The sequence below is a fragment of the Talpa occidentalis genome, unplaced genomic scaffold, assembly GCF_014898055.3.
Source record: "Talpa occidentalis isolate TD23 unplaced genomic scaffold, MPIMG_talOcc4v2.1 talOcc4.7, whole genome shotgun sequence".
Taxonomy (NCBI): domain Eukaryota; kingdom Metazoa; phylum Chordata; class Mammalia; order Eulipotyphla; family Talpidae; genus Talpa; species Talpa occidentalis.
Genome location: NW_023605083.1, coordinates 28,589,154 through 28,608,493, shown reverse-complemented (window position 1 = coordinate 28,608,493; position 19,340 = coordinate 28,589,154). Strand labels below are relative to the sequence as shown.

General features: G+C 33.4%; 1 protein-coding gene across 4 annotated transcripts in view; it reads right to left on the bottom strand.

The window, feature by feature from the left end:
• The window catches only part of SMC5 (structural maintenance of chromosomes 5), a 62,859-nt gene that overhangs the window by 35,018 nt on the left and 8,501 nt on the right, over positions 1–19,340 (bottom strand). For 3 of the 4 annotated variants that reach the window (XM_037494977.2, XM_054689402.1, XM_054689404.1), the window contains exons 3-8: positions 15,130–15,182; positions 9,831–9,993; positions 7,957–8,091; positions 5,350–5,490; positions 3,597–3,758; positions 2,438–2,509 (exon numbers count right to left, since the gene is read on the bottom strand). In XM_037494977.2, coding sequence (XP_037350874.1) covers positions 2,438–2,509; positions 3,597–3,758; positions 5,350–5,490; positions 7,957–8,091; positions 9,831–9,993; positions 15,130–15,182 — 726 coding nt within the window. Of the gene's footprint in view, positions 1–2,437; positions 2,510–3,596; positions 3,759–5,349; positions 5,491–7,956; positions 8,092–9,830; positions 9,994–10,898; positions 11,029–15,129; positions 15,183–19,340 lie in introns of those variants that run through there. The other variant, XM_054689403.1, reaches the window with a different exon arrangement.

The window sequence follows — 19,340 nt, the reverse complement described above, 5'->3', positions numbered from 1 at the left end:
GGTATACTACATTTTATCCTATTCCCTATTGTTGGAAGTTTGAGTTTTTATCAATTTTTCCTTTCTAAAACTTTACCTTTAATACAAGTCAAGATAATGAAATGAACCCATGTCAAAATTTCCTCTCCTTTGGCCATGCACAGTGAGAAAACATATTTTAAAAAATTAAGATACATATCTACGATTGAAAATTAACAATGTTCAATGGGCATTAAAAAAAAAAAAAAACCTACAAAGAAACCCTCATACACTGTTGCTGGGAATGCAGAAAAATTGAGCTTCTAAGGAAAACAGTATAGAAGTTTCTTATATAAATAAAAAAAATTCTGAAAAAAAAAAAATTTCTTAAACATGAATTTAAAGGGTTATACTCACTTCAGTGCAACATCATTTACAATAGCCAAGCTATAAAAACAACCTAAGTGCCTCACAATGGATAAGAGGATAAATAAGATGTGGTATATATACACAAAGGGATATTACGTGGCCCTTAAAAAAAAAAAAAGATGAAATCTTGCCAATTATGACACAATGATGGAAATGGATGGGATTATGCTAATAAAATAAGTCAGAAAAAGAAAGACAAATACTGAATGATTTCATTCAGATGTGGAATATAAAGAAACAAAGCAAAGGTACAAACCAAACCAAAATAAAGCAAACCCTTGAAATGTGATTGCAGAAGGGAAGCTGCCAGAAAGAGAGGGTGGAGGTAAGGAACAAAGGGAAGGGGACCAATGGACTACAGTGGAGTATTATGAGTGCTGTGTAATGGGTAGAGTGTGGTTAACATATGGGATGAAACACATATACTCCTAAAACACATACAGTGTTGTAAATCACCCCAAAGTAATTTAATAAATTTAAAATTAATTTTTAATAATTTCATAAATAACTTAATAAAATAGATTCAAATAACTTAATAAAATAAATGTTAAATTAAAAAAAATTTTAAAAATTGTATAATAATTTAATAAATTTTTCCCCCAAGTCTACAGAAGATATTTGGCAAGAAAAAAAATCCATAAAAATTCCTACCTCCTTAAGGTAATGGTAAATGTGAACTGATTAAACTCTACCAATGTGAAAACTGTCACATCAAAATGAAATAATTTTCAAAACAAAACCCAGTATATATTATTTATAACAGATAAAACATTGTGCAGAAAGAACAAAACAATAAGCATTCAACATTTAGGATGCAAAACCCAATATAAATACAAGACAAAATAGACAAATCTAACTCATAGCAGAAGGTGCTAACACTCTAAAAATGGATAAATTAGAGAGTTTGAAAAAAAAAAGTAAAATATTTGTGATATAATAGTAGTATAAATACAAATATTTATATGTAAGATACTAGTAATTATATATGTTTAAAAAATAAGTAAATATAGCAGGTTTATTCTGTTATTTATGTATCTCCACACCTAAAGATTGAATACATACTCTTTTTGAAAGTTTGTAAATCTTTTATAAAACCAAATATTAATCCAAAAACTATCTCAAGTTCTAAAATAGTCATAAAAGCCATTTGTATTCCATAAAGTAATATAATTAGAACTCCATATTTAGAAAGTTTAAAAATTCCACAGCTGTAGAAATTAAAACAAGTTAACAATACCTCAAAATGAAAATAATAGTCTTAAACTGAAACATCAGAAGTACATTAACAAAAAAAGTACATGTAATCTGTAATCAAATGAAAACCAAAAAAGTTCACTCTCTGCACCTCTGGCGTGTACCCCAGTTCTTGTATGCATAAATTAATAAATCTTAAAAAAAAAAAGGGAAAAGGTTGGTAACTGGGAGATAAATGTAATGCTTCAACTACCATCTACCCCAAAGACAGGTAATTCAAATTAAGATTCTGAAAATCCTGGAAAATAGAACCCCAGATACATGTGGGTCTCTGTAAGTTAAAGAGGCCACTTTCTTGACTAATTATCCTAAAATAATTTTGCCATCAATCCTTACCTTATACCAAAAGGATCTGTAGTCAGCTTTTAAATGCCCTACTTTTAATATAAAAACTACAGAATAAAGCCCTTAAAATTTGATTATTGTAACTAAATCCAATTCTACCATTTCCCTTTAAAAAACTATAGCCACTCAGCTACAAATTTCATAATGCTGGGACCTCCCTGGGGGCACAGGGTTTAAAGTCTTAAGGCTGTCAAGCTATTGCCAGCCACAACAGTAGGAATTCGATCCCTGGCCAGGGAATCATAATGCTTTATCAGTAGTTTTAAGCAATTTTTCTTGATTATCCTCTGTGCAACTTCTATCTTTCCAAATCTGTCTCCCTCATATATTCAGAAATAGAGAACTAACAGGAACTCAGACAATTCCCAAACAAGAATATGGATCATACCCAACCTAATTGCAAAAGTTAGGGCAAATTAGTATAATAGAAAATATCAATATGAAATCTTACATGTTTGTCTTTTCTTTCTATAACATCTTGCTTTTGTTTGCATTTTTGAGATGTCTCCTTAATATCTGTTGCCTGTAAGATCAAACCAAAAGGGAACAAGTTAAAAATTCAAGGGACAATTAAAAATCTAAGCTAGTCAATTATGTGGCCATGCCCACCCAAATACTAAGTAGTTATGCAAGTATACTTACCCACAATTATTTTCCATGATTTCTTTCAAACCAAATTCCTAATTACCTCTCAAAATACCAACAGTGACTGCAAATCTACAAAAAGGCTATTCTAATTGATATCAAAATAGATATAACAATATGTATACATACATATATTTATCTCTTTGCATTTATTTTCTTATGCTATTTCATCTGATCCTAAAAAAACAATTCTATAGATAGTAGGGTCCTGTTTAAACTAGTCCCAAAATATTCGCTGACCCCAAAATCTCCATAGAGGTTAAGAGGCATGAAGTTACATTTTTAAAATACTGGGAATGGGCCTCCCTGGTGGCGCAGCGCGTTGAGTGCAGTGCTATGAAGCGGTTCACAGCCTCTGCAGCATGGGTTTGATTCCCAGCTGACCAGGGAGATTCCCACATGGCCCAGCAGACCTCTCCTATCTCGCCCGATGCTCTCCTCAGCAGTGCTTTCGGTCCATCTGCCTGTTCTGCTCCCCACTCTGTCTCTGGTGAGTCCTCTCACCCTCTCACACCTCTGGCCTGTACCCCAGCTATTGTATAAATAAAAAAAATAAATCTTAAAAAAAAAATATTGGGAATATTCTATATGCCACTACACTATTTATTCTAAAAAAATCAGGTTTATGTATCATCCCTCCCAAAAGGGTATATAATTACAAAGCAGATACAGTAAATTCACAAAGGATTTCAGTGTTTTGAGAATACCACTATGAATCCTCCTGAAATTAAAACAAGCACACTTTTTATTTCTTTTTATATCCTGGAATTTCTATAAAGTAGCAACCTTCTAACAGTGACCTTTAGAACCTGAACAAGCCCAATGATGGTAGAATTCCTAAAGAACTTAAGGAACCAAAACTACAAGCAAATCTACAAAGCATATTTTAAAACCCGCTACATATTTTTGCATTTTCTTAAAAAAAAAAAAAATACAGGAAATCCAAAATTGAGCCAGAAATGTACCTTCTCTTTGATTCGAGCTTCCAAATTGTGACGCTGCCTTTCAATTTCTTCAATTCGACGTGTCATAGGAATCTGCCCTTCTTTAAGTTTTCTGACCTCTTCCTTCACTTGGTCACGAGCTAGTTTTACTTCTTCATATTCCTGACGAACATTTTCATACTCCTTGCAATTAAGAAAAATTGAAGTTCATACAGTGCTAGGTAAAACTAACATATATATATATATATTATATATATATATATATATACACACACACACACACACACACACACACACAATGAAAATCGAGGCTCGGGGGGAATCAAATTTTTAAAAGGCTGTTTTGATATTCCTTTGGCAAAATATAAATTTTGCCTATGAAACACTAGTTCAGAAACAGTAAATACAAACATTTATTTACTGAGAGTACTGATACTCACTGAGCTCTATCACTACACTGGATTCTCCAAATTCAACCCCTTTCCTATTCCTAAAATTTATGAATAGCTACTAAAATTAAGTTTTTCTCTAGTGTCTCAATAAAGAAGGGATATAAGTATATTAAAAAGCAAAGGAAAATCAGTTATGGAAAGATGAGTAGACACAAGAATAATGGATAAAAGGGAAACAAAGTAAAGCATGCAAGTAAATATGCTTGTCATGTCACAGGAATAAATTAGTTGCTAAAAAATAGGCGGAGCTCTATATAGTAAGTGTGAACAGGATGAGAAAAGAAAGAATACCAAAAAAAGAAAAAAAAAAAAGGAAAAAAAAGAAAATAAAAAAGATTGGGGGCCTCCCTGGTGATGTAGAGGTTGTCTCAGCCCTATACCCCTAAGGCCTGATTTCCATCCGTGGCCAGGGAGCTAACTCACATGGCACAGCAGACCTCTCCTGTCTGGCCTGCTGTTCCCCTCAGCAGTGCATTTTAGTAAATCTGTCTGTTCTGCTCCCTACTTTGTCTCCGGTGAATCCTCTCAACCCCCACACCTCTGGCCTACACCCCAGTTTTCTATGCAAAAAGAAAGAGAGACAGATCAAAAATTTTAGAAAAGAAATCAGAAGACTTTTCAAAAGTAGGTTCCAGAGTAATGGGTCCTAGAAAATGTAATCAAAATGAGCTGAAGAAAGAAAAAATGTTTAAGAATAATGAAAATATTGGGATAGGGTAGAGTGAGGTTGGGTGGATAAGAAGGCCACAAAGACAGTCACATTTTTTTCCAATCTAATAACAATTATTTTCATTCTAATATTACAACAAATACTACAAAATTTTATTTTGTTCTACACATTATAAAGTAATGCCTTACAATGCTGGGTACAGTACACTACTGAATACAGTAGCCTCAGCAAACTTATTATGATGAAGCATTTGAGTAGAAAATTACAATTAGTATCCTTGATTTATATTTGTAGTTGATAGTGATATTATGGTATGCACTCCAATTGAATTCTCAGTGACCCAAGGAAAAGCAAAGATTTAATTTTTACATGGAAACATATGTTTAATCATTAACATTTTACAAAACAAAACTATCTATTGAGGACTCAAATCTGGAAGAATTAACAGCACAGAATCAATTGTTTGCTACATGGTATTAATTCAGCACATGCGTACATATTAACACAAGGGAAGTAAGTTTTATTATGTATGATATGTAAAGCAAAAGTGAGAAAAAAAAAGCACCTAATTTCAATACAGATTAATTAAGGCTTTCTTTATAACTTTTCTGTTAAAGAATTACTATTTTTGCCTCTAATAATTAAGACTTACCACCCATGGCCTTTTTGCTTCAAGCATCTCAATCAAATCTAAATGCCGCTTACGTTCATAGAACCTCTCCACATCTTGTTTATATCTTTCATTCCTCTGAATCATTTTCTCTAGATATTCAGTTTTCTCTTTGCATGAGGTCTATAAAATAATTATTTAACAATGAGTTTAACAGAAAAAAGACATGTCAAATCTCTTAATAAAAAATGTGCAACACTAGCAAAATTTCACAATAAAGAATTCTACATTCTTAAGAACTACTCACACCTGACTTCTAGTCTAGGTTCTACAATCTGTTAGTAATGTGACTACAATGAAGACTTGATACATCTCTGAGCCTGATTCCTCTTGCCTAATAAGAAAGAAACCTTCCTCATTCACCTTAAGGATAGAGGCAATTCACTTAGGATAGGTAAAAACTCAACAAAAGTCATAGTCCTAACAAATGAAAAGTAGTGTTACTATTACTCTATTATTAACATCCATGATTTAAGGACTTTAAAATGAGATAAAATTTGGCCTTTATACTGCAAATTAACAGTACTCAGAACTGAGTAGAACATATGCTTGTTTTCTTTCAGAGGCTGGGAGATGTTTCAGAGGGAAGGATTAGAATGATGGGGGAAGGGTAAACTAATTGATGGAGTATATGAAGCAGGGTAAAATAATTATAAAATGCTGGTCCTGCCCTTCACTCTGAATGAGTATAATGATAAAAATAATAGTACATTAAAATAAAATACAAATTATCAAGTATACAGTTACATTTTAAGAGACGCATTTATTTACAAGATTACACATTAAATTTTTTTTCTGTATTTATTTTAGTTGCTGGGAACTGGAAAATGATTCATTAAATAAAACCTTTTCAACTGGCATATTATAAAAGGACACTTTGTTTCAGGGGCACAACTTCACACTTATACAAATGTATATACTACGTACTTATTGAGCAAAAACTAAAATTCAACACTGGAACTAAATATATTGTGCTCCTCCAAAGTTCACAATATTGAAGAAACATGAGAACCAATTTACCAGAAGTGCAATATTAAAAGGTACATGGTATCTGCAATATTACCCAAAGCCTTACAGTGACTGGCGCATGGTAGATATTTAATAAATACTGAATGAAATAAAATAACACTGTAACTTCCTCAAAAAATATAATACTAATATTGACTCCTTATAAATTCAACTAATAACATGTATTGGATAAAAAGTTGTGTCAAAATTTAGATTATCTCACTTTTTGTTACTTGTTTTTTTGTTAATGATTAAAACATACTTGACCAGAGAGGTTTCATAGGTTTTTTGCCCATCGGTTATTTTAAATTCTTTTGCGTTCTGTGTTAAATATGGGCATTTCCCCAATAATACCCTTAAGCTACATCTCATTTATCTTCCTCCTCACTAACTGTATAAGCTAATTTTAAATAGTATAGACACCTGTAGTAAACCAGTTTGCTTAGAGTAGAGGCACTCTGATTAATGCTCAAAATGGCATGGCCAGGGAGAAAGCAAGCATTACATTAAATATGAATGCAATCCTTAACACCACAAATTGAACCTTTACTCTCAATAAAAAAAGCTAGTTCAAAAAAAGGTCTCGGGCTTCCCTGGCGGCGCAGGCGGTTGAGCGCAGCGCTGTGAAGCTGTCCGCAGCCTCTGCAGTGCTGGTTCGATCCCAGACGGCCATGGAGATACCCACATGGCAAGCAGACCTCTCCTGCTTCACCCGATACTCCCCTCAGCAGTTTATTTCAGTCGGTCTGCCTGTTATGTTCCCCACTCTGTCTTTGGTGGATCTTCTCCACCTCCCGTACATCTGACCTGTACTCCGGTTCTTGTATAAATAAATCAATCTTAAAAAAAGCAAAAAACAAAAAAAGGTCTCTTTCTATAAAGATTTAACATTTCTATATCACAGTGAAAGAAACTTACCAATTTTATTTTCCATATGTGCTCTACTAAAAACTGATATCTAAAACTGCACAATGACATTTGTAGAATGTAACGTTGTGTGTGACATTACTGAGGGTAACTGTTATAGACATATTAAACTATGAGTATTGAGTGATTGCATCCTAATTATTTTTTACAGCACACTGATCATAGAGAACAGCAGGTGGAAATTTATCTTATTCAATGTTCAAAGATAAAGCAATTAACCATTCTTGGCATTATTTTCAGTAGCTAAGTCCTTTTTTCATATTGAAATCTGATAGCACTTTGCCAAGCTACTGTATGCAGAGGATGTTAAAAGCCCTATATAGATACAGCTACCAGGACTCCTGCTCACCAGTTCAGGAGAACTTCCAAAACAGATCCAACAATTCAGTTTTATTTCTGTCCAGGAGGCTGGGCACCAAGGATCGGATGTAAGTACAGGTACATATAAGCAACAAGATTACAGTTAACAAACTCTGAAAACTGAAAATGGTAGACATAAAAGGCCTTTGTCACTTATTTTAATTATTAGTAATCCTACTTAGAAAAAAAATCACAAATATAGTAATCCACTCAATGAACCACAACAACTCTTCATTCTCTCACAATATGACACATAGAAAGCAATGGGACAATAAAAATGGGCTTTTTAATTACCTCTAGTTGTTTTTCTTTCTCCCTGAAGTTTTTGAGTTCACAGTGATACATGTGCATTTCTGGAGGACCAATCGACTTCTCAGTAGCCTCAAGGAGTTCAATTTTACTGAGTTTAGCAAATTCTCCAACTTTATCCTAAAGCATAAAACTTAAATATCAGCAACTATTATCACTTGGTATCTTCAATACAAATGTCACTCAACTATTAATTTGTCAAGAGGAAACTAATTTATTTATTTGTATTTTTTTGTTATTTAAATTTTATTTTTATATTGCCCTTACAATTACAACCCCCTTATTTTGATCCCAATGCCTCCCCTCTCCGCCCCTTAACCCCCATAGACTGTCTCTGGTTCATAGTTGTTTGTTGATTTTGATATTTTCTTTCTTATAGTTGTTCTTTTTCCTGGTCCCTTATTTAAGTTTTCTAGATTCCTGCTATGAGTGAGACCATCCAGTATTTTTCTTTTTCTTTCTGGCTTATTTTGCTGAGCATGATCCCTTCCAGCTCCATCCATGTTGCTGCAAATTGCAAGTGTTTATCTTTTTTGAAGGCTGAGTAATATTCCATGGTGTATATGTACCACATCTTCTTGATCCAGTCATCTATTTTTGGGCATTTGGGTTGTTTCCAAAGCTTAGCTATTGTAAATAGTGATGCTATAAACATAGGGGTGCAGGTGCTCTTTGGAATTGATGTTTCTGTGTCCTTTGGGTAAATACCTAGGAGTGGAATTGCTGGATCATATGGAAGCTCTATATTTAGTGGGTCCAGAAATCTCCACACAGCTCTCCATAGTGGTTGGACCAGTTTGCACTCCCACCAACAGTGCAGGAGAGTTCCTTTTTTCCACAACCTCGCCAACATTTGTTGTTGCTAGTTTTTTTAATATGTGCCATTCTCACTGGTGTAAGGTGGTATCTCATGGTAGTTTTGATTTGCATTTCCCTGATTACAAGTGATGTTGAACATTTTTTCATATGCCTGTTGGCCATTTGCATTTCAAGAGGAAACTAATTTAAAAGGAAAAAAACTTCATTTTGAGATATAAATCTTAATATAAACCATATCCTTTTATAGATTATTCTTTAAAATATAAATTAAGGTATAAAACTGTTAGCTTCTTGAGAACCTTTAAAATACTTTCTATGCTAGTATTTCCAGGTTGAAATGTTTACATACACAAATTGTTTGGTAATAAAAGGAAAAAATAGTCCCTTAGTTTGTATGATCATCACCACATAGCAGTTGGAATGTTAGAAATTTAAAGAAAAAGAAAAAGAGACAGTTTTAAATATCTACTTCTGAAGATGGTATAACATCAGCTGATAAATGCAAGAAGCTTTTAAATTGTAAATTTTTAAAAATCTGGAGTTATGCTGCCAAATCACCATCGTTTCTGAAGAAAAAACTGAACTTAACCCAGTCACTAGACAGCATTCAAAATAAATTTAAAAAGTATTTAACACTAGCCTTTAACATGCATTATCAGGATGTTTTATTTTATTGCTAACAGACTTAAAATATAATAAAGTTTTAGGAAACATGCCTATAGAATTAAGAGTTTTCAAATATCTAATATTTTGTACAAATACTCTAAGAGTTGTTCATTAACAAAATTTTAAGAACCTAGAAATGGAAACACATAGCTATCTTACTCTACTTAACAATACTTTTCTTCAGTTTATAACTTAAGCCTTTTTATTGACTGAAAACTTTCAAATTACTGTAAATAAGATTATACTTATTAAGAGAATATTAAGTATTAAGAGTGCTATCCTCAGTTTAAACACTAACAATTACATTCTTACAAAGTATAAAAAGAAAACATTATATACAAAATTTCCCATCTTTACATTTAACTCTCTCATACCTGAGGTAGAAACTGGCAAAGATTGCCCACTTGAATATTTAAGGCTGCAACTTGCTCTTCTACTATTTTCTGAGTTGTAGATTTTTTGTTGATGAACCAAAAAGACTGATTTTTTGCCACATCAATCTCACGGGTGATTACAAGATTTCCAGAAGTTCGGAACCTAGTGAAAAATAATTTTAAAATCTTTACATTCAATATTGATACATTATTTTAGAAATAAATTTCCAAAATTTTCTTGTACCAAGGGTTGCCAGCAACATATTTTTTATTCCTTCTGACATTTTGACCCCTCAAAAGAAATCTTGACAGTAGTGGTAGTACGTAATTGATCACATGGAAACCACTACTTATTTAACATTCAAAATTATTTAAATTGCAACAATAAAAATAAAACAAATGCTACTCCCAATTCCCAAGCATTGCCAGAAGATTTGCATGTTTGGGTTATAATCATTATGCTATTCTCCAACCCACATGCGTTTACTATAATTCAAAATGGGTTGGTAGTAGAGTATATAACACTTAAACATTGGAACTCCTTATATTTGGAAAATGTATGAACAAGCATTTCCAGAAATCAAATCTAATCTGCCCATGGTTTCCTCATATGTACTCTACTCTAAAATCCAAGGGGACTGTATCACGTCTAGATAGTAACATTTACCAAAAGAGAATCTGGAAAAAGGGTATTTATATATTTTTTGCTTTTAGAAGTACTATTACACAATTACCATCTATTCATCCATCTTCTTCATTGGGAATCAGCAGCATGTGGTAGAAAGATAAATTATTGGTATCCAAAGATTAAATGACAATGACGAATGTGTGTGTATAGGCATCAGAATACTTTAACAGGACTTAAAAAATAGTAGTTCTAAACTTTCACTTATAGCAGAATGACTAACAACATATCCTTATTGATCCTCTTGCTGAAATGACTAAAAGTAATAGAAAAAATATATAATATCTTGTGCACTTATGAGTTAGCATGAAAAAAAAAGAATTCTGGTCAAAATCCCAGTACAAATTAGAACCCAGAGGTGGAATACTGAAATTGGCTTTTACCTTGAGGGCATTTTGTCCAACCAGGTAACACTGCACATTCATTTTTATGGTCTCTGGGGAGAAGGATTGCAGACAAAATAGAGCTTACCCGAAGTGCTATATCCTCAGTGTCAGGGTACACTAGAAAAACTCATCACTAGCACCAGCACTAGGGACAGTTTGAAATTAGCAAAAAATATAGGATATATTTAGCACTATAACTAATAAGCTTAAACTAATGGATAGAGAACATTGTCTAAAACAATTCAACCAAATAAGGTTATTTCAACCAAATAAGGAACAATTATAAATGCTCACTATAAAAATAAGCCTCAACAAATTTTAAAGAATTGGTAACATAAAGATTTTATATATATACACCCCCCAACACATACACCACACTACTATGAAAATGGAAATCAAAACTAAATATAATAAGAAAATCAATACAATAGAATTTCAAGCCACTTAATTAAGGACTTTAAAGAAGATGAAGACTCAAAAATCAAAAAACAGGAAAATACTACATACCAAAATCTGAGAGATGGAGTCAAATCAAGACTAACAGGGAATTTTTTTACCACAACTATTTATATTAGGGAAAACACAAGACAAAAATTAGTGTAAGAAATCAGGAAAATTGTTAAAAAATCAAGTTTAAAGAATTAGTAGTAAAAAAAATGCAAATGTTAATTTATTAAAAAAGACTAATACTGACAAATCAATTTAAAATCAAGAAAAGCAAAGAACATAAATGAAAGGGCAATACAACTACTGAAGACGATAGATGATATAACACAATGATTCATGTGTGGTAAGCTTACATAATAAGACATACTAGCCAATTAAAATAAATGGAAAATTGTTTTAGAAGTAAAAATTACAATGATTCATGAATAGAAAAATTAAATAATCCAATACCACCAAATAAACCTAATCAACAGTTAAAAAATTAAAAAACAAAAACCTAGGCCCAAATGATTTTACCAATAAATTTATGCATTCAACAAATATCCTTTCACAAACAAAATGCTGATATAAGATCAAATCTAGCAATGCATCAAAGACGTTATGACTATACTACAGTTATTCTTAAGAATGCAAAATTGAGTGCACATTAGGAAATTACCTGAATTTATTAATTAAAATATGGTTAATTTGATAGATGCTGATAACATACTATCAGCTTTATGTTATAAAATACTACTTGCTATTCATAACTGAGCATTCCAAATCAGGAACAGAAAGGAACACCCCAAACAAGTAAGTGGTATTTCCAAAGCCCTACAACAAATAACTCATTTCACTCCAGTCACGCTGGCATTCTTCTGTTCCTGAGAAACATACTTACTCCTATTTAGATCTCTGGCACAAACTATTTCCTCTGCCTTGGGACACTTTATTCCCAGTTCTTTTAATGACTGGGTCCTTTATTAATCAAACAGTTCTCAGCTCAGAGATAGTCTCAGACAGGTCTTTCCTCAACAGCCACTAAGAATAAACAAAGTACCACCTCTTTCCCCAAAACTTGTTAAGATCTACAATGACCAATGAGAATTTTGTCCTAATTTTACTTGATCTATCAGCAGCATCAGACATATAACCCCTTTTCCTCAAACCATTCAAAGTTTTGCTTTCCAGATACTACATACTTGAGATACATTTCCAAATTCTTCTGCTCCCTTTCCTAGTTTTTCTTATGTGCATCTCTAAATCTTTCATTGTGACAGGGTTTAGTTCTCAGACTTCTTTCCTTCATCTCTATCTTCTCCCTTAGTGATTTCACCCATCCCAATACTGATTGATAACTCTCCTCAATCTTTTGTCCAGATCTCTCCCTTACAAACAGAGCTTTATATCTAACTCTCCATTCAAGAATTCTACCTGAATGTCTACTAGGCATCTAAAGCTACTGTTTTATTGATTCTGAAAAGCATTTGTTTTTGTTATTGCTATTCTGAAAAGCATTTGTAATTGTTTTGTTAGTGTATTTGTCTTTATATCAACATTTCTGAAATTGGATCCACATTTCAAGCTGTCACAGTTTAGTTGGAAGCTGTATTCTGTAAGTTATGAAATTTATAAATCATGTATTTATAAGTCAATGAAATATGATCTATTCCAAAATGATCTTTTGATCTTACACCTAAATTCCTATAGCAATTTTCTCTAATTAATAGAGAAATGGTCTTATTAAGTATGCTGATACCCCGCAGTCCTCCTTGATGCCTCTCTCCCCCACACCCTATATTAAATTTGTGAGCAAATTTTAAGCTATCTTCACTTCTTTCGTGGTTAATGCATTAATCACTTAACTGACAGCCTTGTTTTTCCTTTGTTTTCTTAGTCTATTTTCCACATAGCAACCTAAATGATCTGGTTAAAATTTATGTTAGACCATGCTGCTTCTCTGCTCAAAATCGGGTGGCTTCACATCTTATGAAAAATAAATGTGAAGTCCTTACAATGGCCTGATTCCCCATTATCTTTTACTCTTTCCTGTCCAATACAATCCAGTCACACTGTGTCTTAGCATTTGTAGATAGCTCTATCTGAAATGTTATTCCCCGATATATATATCCAAGTTCAATCCCTCACCTCCATCAGGTAATGCTCAAATACTATTCTCCCAGTGAGAACTTTCCTGATCATTCTATTTAACACTGTCAGCTGCACAGTGGCACTCCCTATCTTTCCCTTCCTGCTTTTCTTTTCTTTGTGTCACTTTCTACCATCTAACATGATTATGTTTTACCAATTTATCTGTCCTTAACATTAAATTCCCCAAGGGCAGAATACTATATACCCAACATTTAAGAGAAGATTGCATAAACATGCCCAAGATTCCACTCAATGAGTACATGGCCAATTAATGCACTTAACAGCATTAACAATAGCAACAACTAACGGTGATCTGGTTAGTTTCTCATGTTTTGTGTTTGGTACTCTCAAAGTCATGAGGACCCTTATAGAATAAGTGACCACAATGTAATAACCATGTTGAATTTAGGAAAGAGAAACCTCCCCTGTGCCAAACCTGGTAACAGAACTCTGGTTAATGGCAACTGGTAAGATTATTATAGCTTCTTAGTTGCTACCACATACTGAGAAGTTTGAGAAGTTTAACTCTTTGGATAACTAAGAGTACAATAACTAGGTCTTGGAGACTGAGAGTAAAAAAGTTAAAAATGCTTATTAACATCTGCAGTTCTCCATACTTATGTAACACTCTAAAAAACTATGCAGTTAATATACATATCCATGCACAAAAGGCTGAAAGTAAACAATAGGTTTCACATTGTGACTGATGAGAAAAGGCAGCAAGAATAAATTGAGAATATATGGATTTGAGGGAAAGGGATATTATAATGCATTATCAATTCCAATGAGGGAGAAAATGGAAAACGTTGACTTAAATTTCAAGTATTTGTCATACATGAAATTGACTAAATTATCAACAGTGGTTATTTGTAGATGTAGAATTTATAGATGTAGAATTATGACAAAAAGGCCTTCATTTTGAACTTTACATTACATCTATACTGGTTTTTTTTTTGTCAGTTATTTCTTTTTTAAATTTTTTTACATTGCTATTCATTTTTATATTGTTTACATTTTTAAAAACAAGTAAGTAGTACTTTCAAAATCGGGGGAAAAAGACATCTTAAATTTGTGAAAAATACTATAATTACTTAAAAAGTCTTTAAGTGGTATATCTCCATTCACTATTTCCCATAAACTTATCATTTCCTTAAGAATTTTTCCATATAATTGAGGTTTTAAAAGACACTTAAAACAAACAAAATTGGGGCCTCCCTGGTAGCACAGGGGTTAAAGACACAGTGCTATCAAGCTATTGCCAGCCACTGCAGAAGTAGTTCGATCCTGAGATCCCCGGTGAGGGGCTAACCCACATGGTGCAAAGACCTCTCCCTATCTCACCTGCTGCTCCCCTCAGCAGTGTATTTCAGTAGATCTGCCTGTTCTGCTCCCCATTCTGTCTCTAATGAATCGTCTCACCCCCACACACACACACACCTCTGGCCTACACCGTGCCAGTTCTTGTATGCATGAATAAATAAATATTTTAGAAACAGACAAACAAAATCAAAAAACTTACCTGTCTGGGTAAAAAATTTTAGAATTTATGCCATGATATTACAGTGCTTTTCTTTCCTAAAGTCATCAGAAAGCATGAACACAAACTAGAAAATTACATAGGAAAATGTGATTTCAGCACTTTGACACTTACAATTCAATTTCAACCATGCCTTTGGAACACCCTCTCTTCACAAAAAAGCCAACCTAAGACATAAAAAGACAGTGAGCTATGTGATGACATGCCCCAGTAAATAATCAGTTTTAGCAAAGTCATAATTATTTGTGAGATCCAGAGTCTTTCAAAAACTACTTATAAGTCCATTCTCATCACTTTCTAAAGGCACCCTTCCCAGATTTGGTCTCTTCTGTTGTTTCTACCCACCAATAACAGTATTAGTTACTATTTATTGAACTTTCTATGTGTCAGACAGTTAACCTCTTACAAAGCTCATGACAGAGCCTGTAAGTGGCAGAGTAAAGATCTAAACCCAGATAATTTGGCTCCAGGGTTTGTGTACTTAGCCACAATCCTATAACCCTACATTAAAATTTTAGCCTGGTTAAGAAACTTGCTTTATCATCTTGGTAATACTGTAATATCTGCAATCATTTTAGAAAAACAATCATTTCAAGTTTTAAAGTATTTTACAATAGGCTAACAACTCAACTTTCAGACCTTCTTTTTAAAACTTGTTTTTTTTAAAACATGTTTTTATACCAAACAGATTAATAAAAACTAAAAATATTGCTTAAGGAATTAGAAGAAAAAACCAACTATCTATTGTCTATTTAAATAATTGAAAATTATCATTTAGTCCTGTGTAACTCATCTCAACTATCTCATTCCTCAACAAACATTCTCTTAAAGTTCATTTCCTGAGCATTTTTGTTTTAGTTTCTCTCTCTATATATATGCATATGTTTAAGTGTGTATGTATACCATATATATATAGTGCATATATACTATAAAAGTTTGTATATATTATATATACACAGTCAACATTTTGTTCTTGACCATTCTGCAAATGAATTCATTACATATAATCTTCTAAGATAGCATTTTTTTCTTAAAATTGTTTTTGAAATTTAACCAATAAACTAAGGTTTATTTTCACTGTCATTTAAAAGTTGACATATTAGTGGGCCTCCCTGGTGGCGCAGGCGGATAAGCACAGTGCTGTGACTGTCCGCAGCCTCTGCAGTGCCGGTTTGATCCCCGCCAGCTGCGGAGATGCCCACATGGTGAGCAGACCTCTCCTGTCTCACCCGTCGCTCCCCTCAGCATTGTATTTCATCAGTCTGCCTGTTGTGTTGCCCACTCAGTCTCTGGTTAATCCTCTCACCCTCCTGCACCTGTGGCCTGTACCCTGGTTCTTGTATATATTAAAAAAAAAAATAAAAGTTGACATATTAGAACTTAAACTAGTACTAAAATATTTCCATAATTTCATCTAGCATAAATGTGTAAGAACTTATTAATGCAGGTGGGAGAATTTTGACTGGGTAAACCTACAGTAATGCCCTATCATTTTCCAAGGAGGTTGTACAAATCTATAATCCCACCAAGAATACATGAGAGCTCCTCATTGCTTCATGTCCTTGTAAGCACATGGTACTGCCAGAATTTTTGTCTAATGGATATACTTTGCCAGGGTTAATTTACATTTCTCTGACAATTAATGAGGTTGCGCATGTTTACATGCTGCTCTGGGTTGTCTCTTGTGAGATGAGAGGATATCTTCTATTCATTTTTCTTTTGAGTTGTTACTGTTCTGCTAATCACATAGCAGATACCAATCTTGGATACCAATTTTGGATACCAATCTTTTATTATATGTAACTTCTCTCAATTACAGCTTTTTTTCCTTTATATGGTATCTTTTGATGAACAAGTTTCTTAATTATATTATAGTTGAACTTACCAATATTTTCCTTTTTGGTCTATACTTTTAAGAAATTTCTCTTTTAACATGAAGTCACAAAGATATTCTTTTCTATTACCAGTATCTTCTTTAGCCTTCTGGTCAATCATTTAGATCTTCAATCCAAATGAGTTTGTATTAAACTGAGGATAGGAATCAATTTCATGTTCTTCCTATACAGGTAACTAACTGTCTCAGTATATTTATCCATCCGTTCTCCACTGATTTACAGTTAGTTCTGTTATAAAGCAAGTGACTGCTACCATGAATCACAACTTTGATCTGGGCTCTTACTCTGTCAAATCACAAGGTCTATTATATATTCCTAAGTCAATGCTATAATGTCATAATTTACTGTAATTTCATATTAAGTCTTGATATCTGGTAGGGCAAGTTTTACACCATTTTTTTCCACTTCATGAACAGCTTAGTTATTCTGGCCCTTCTTCCATCTAATTTTAGAACCAGCTTATAATTCATTACAGATAGTATTGGGATTTTGATTGGAATATTCAATGGATATATATAGAGAGATCTATATATATCTATATATATAGCTCTATATATCCATGTATATACATTCATGTATATATACCCATGTGTATATATATATAGATATATATACATATATATATATATAGCTCTATATATCCATGTAAATAATACTTTTAATATTAGGTCTTCTGGCCGTTTAATATACTATAACTATCCACTTACTCAAACTTCAATTTTTTTAAGATTTGTTTATTTTTATACAAGAATCGGGGTACAGGCCAGATGCGCAGGAGGGTGAGAGGATTCACCGGAGACAGAGTGGGGAACACAACAGGCAGACTGACGAAATACACTGCTGAGGGGAGCTGCGGGCGAGACCAGAGAGGGCTGCTTCACCATGTGGGATTCTTGCCAGCTGGCTGGGATGAAACCCGCCACTCCAGCAGCTGTGGACATCTTTATAGCACTGCGCTCAACCACCTGCGCCACCAGGGAAGCCCACAAACGTCAATGTTTTTAAATAAAATTTTATAATTTCCACACTTTTTTTTTTAATTTTTTGCTATAATCTGGACTTTTGTTGCTGCTGTAAATGTATCTATTTTTAACTGCATTTTTTGTTGTCTGTGTTTAGAAATGCTATTGATTTTTGTTATGTAATCTTATGTATAACAATCCTGATAAATTTACATATTAGTGCATAAGACTTATTTGATGACGCTTTTGTGAATTTTACACACTCACTCACATAATCTGTAAATGACAGTTTTCTCTCTTTCCAGCAACTACCTTTTCTTACATTACTGTTCTACTTAGAACTTGGCAGTACAATGGTGAAGAGTAGTGATAGTGAGTAACTTCGATTTATTCCTGAACTTGCTATATATTTTCAGCTAACTTTTATGAAATTAAGAAAGTTCCCTTCTAACTATACCTCAACTGCAAAGAAAAGAATCTCTTTTATTCCTAAATTGCAAAGAATTTTCAAAGATAAATCACTGTGGAATTTAACAGAAAGCTTTTTCTCTATTTATTGAGATGATTTTCTTCTTTAAAATGTAATGTTAATTTTTTTTCTAATACTCAATCTCTTGCATAAATTTTATTTCATTGTGCTATTGTATGTATTTTTTGTTATTAGATTCAGCATGCTAATGTTCCTTTTCTCTTGAAATTTTTGCATCTATACTCATGAGTGAGACTAGCTTGTAATCTCATTCTATTCCTGACTGATTCTGATACCTAGAGTCATCTCTCTGTATAAATTAGGAAATTAGGGCCTCCTTGGTGGCCTAGCTGTTAAGTCTCAGTGCCATAGCCAGGAAGTTCTAAGTTCGATTCCTGGCCAGGGAGCTAACCTACATATGGTGCTGCAGACCTTTCCTGTCTTGCCCACTCTCCCCTTAGCAATGTATTTCAGATCTGTCTGTTCTGCTTCCCACTCTGTCTCTGGTGAATCCTCTCAACCCCCGCACCTCTGGCCTACATTCCAATTCTTGTATGCACATATAAATACAATAAATAAATCTTTCAATTAGAAAATTATTGCTGTTACAACTAATCCATAATTGTCTTCATCTGATGTACTTAGAAAATTAACAGCTGATTTTCTTCTATTTAAATTTTTTTTTTTAAAAGATTTATTTTTATTTATTTATACAAGCACTGGGTACAGTCAGAAGCGTGAGAGAATTCACCAGAGCCAGAGGGGAGAGCAGAACAGGCAGAATGTCAAAGAAATACACTGCTGAGGGGAGCAGAGGGTGGCAGGAGAGGTCTGCGCACCATGTGGGACCTTTGCCCGGCTGCGGGATCAAACCAGCGCTGCAGAGGCTGCGGGCAGCTTCGCAACCCAGTGCTCAACCGCTGCGCCACCGGGAAGACCCCTCTATTTAAATTTTGATTTTACATAGTTATAAAAATCTGTCACAACTTTTTAAAAATT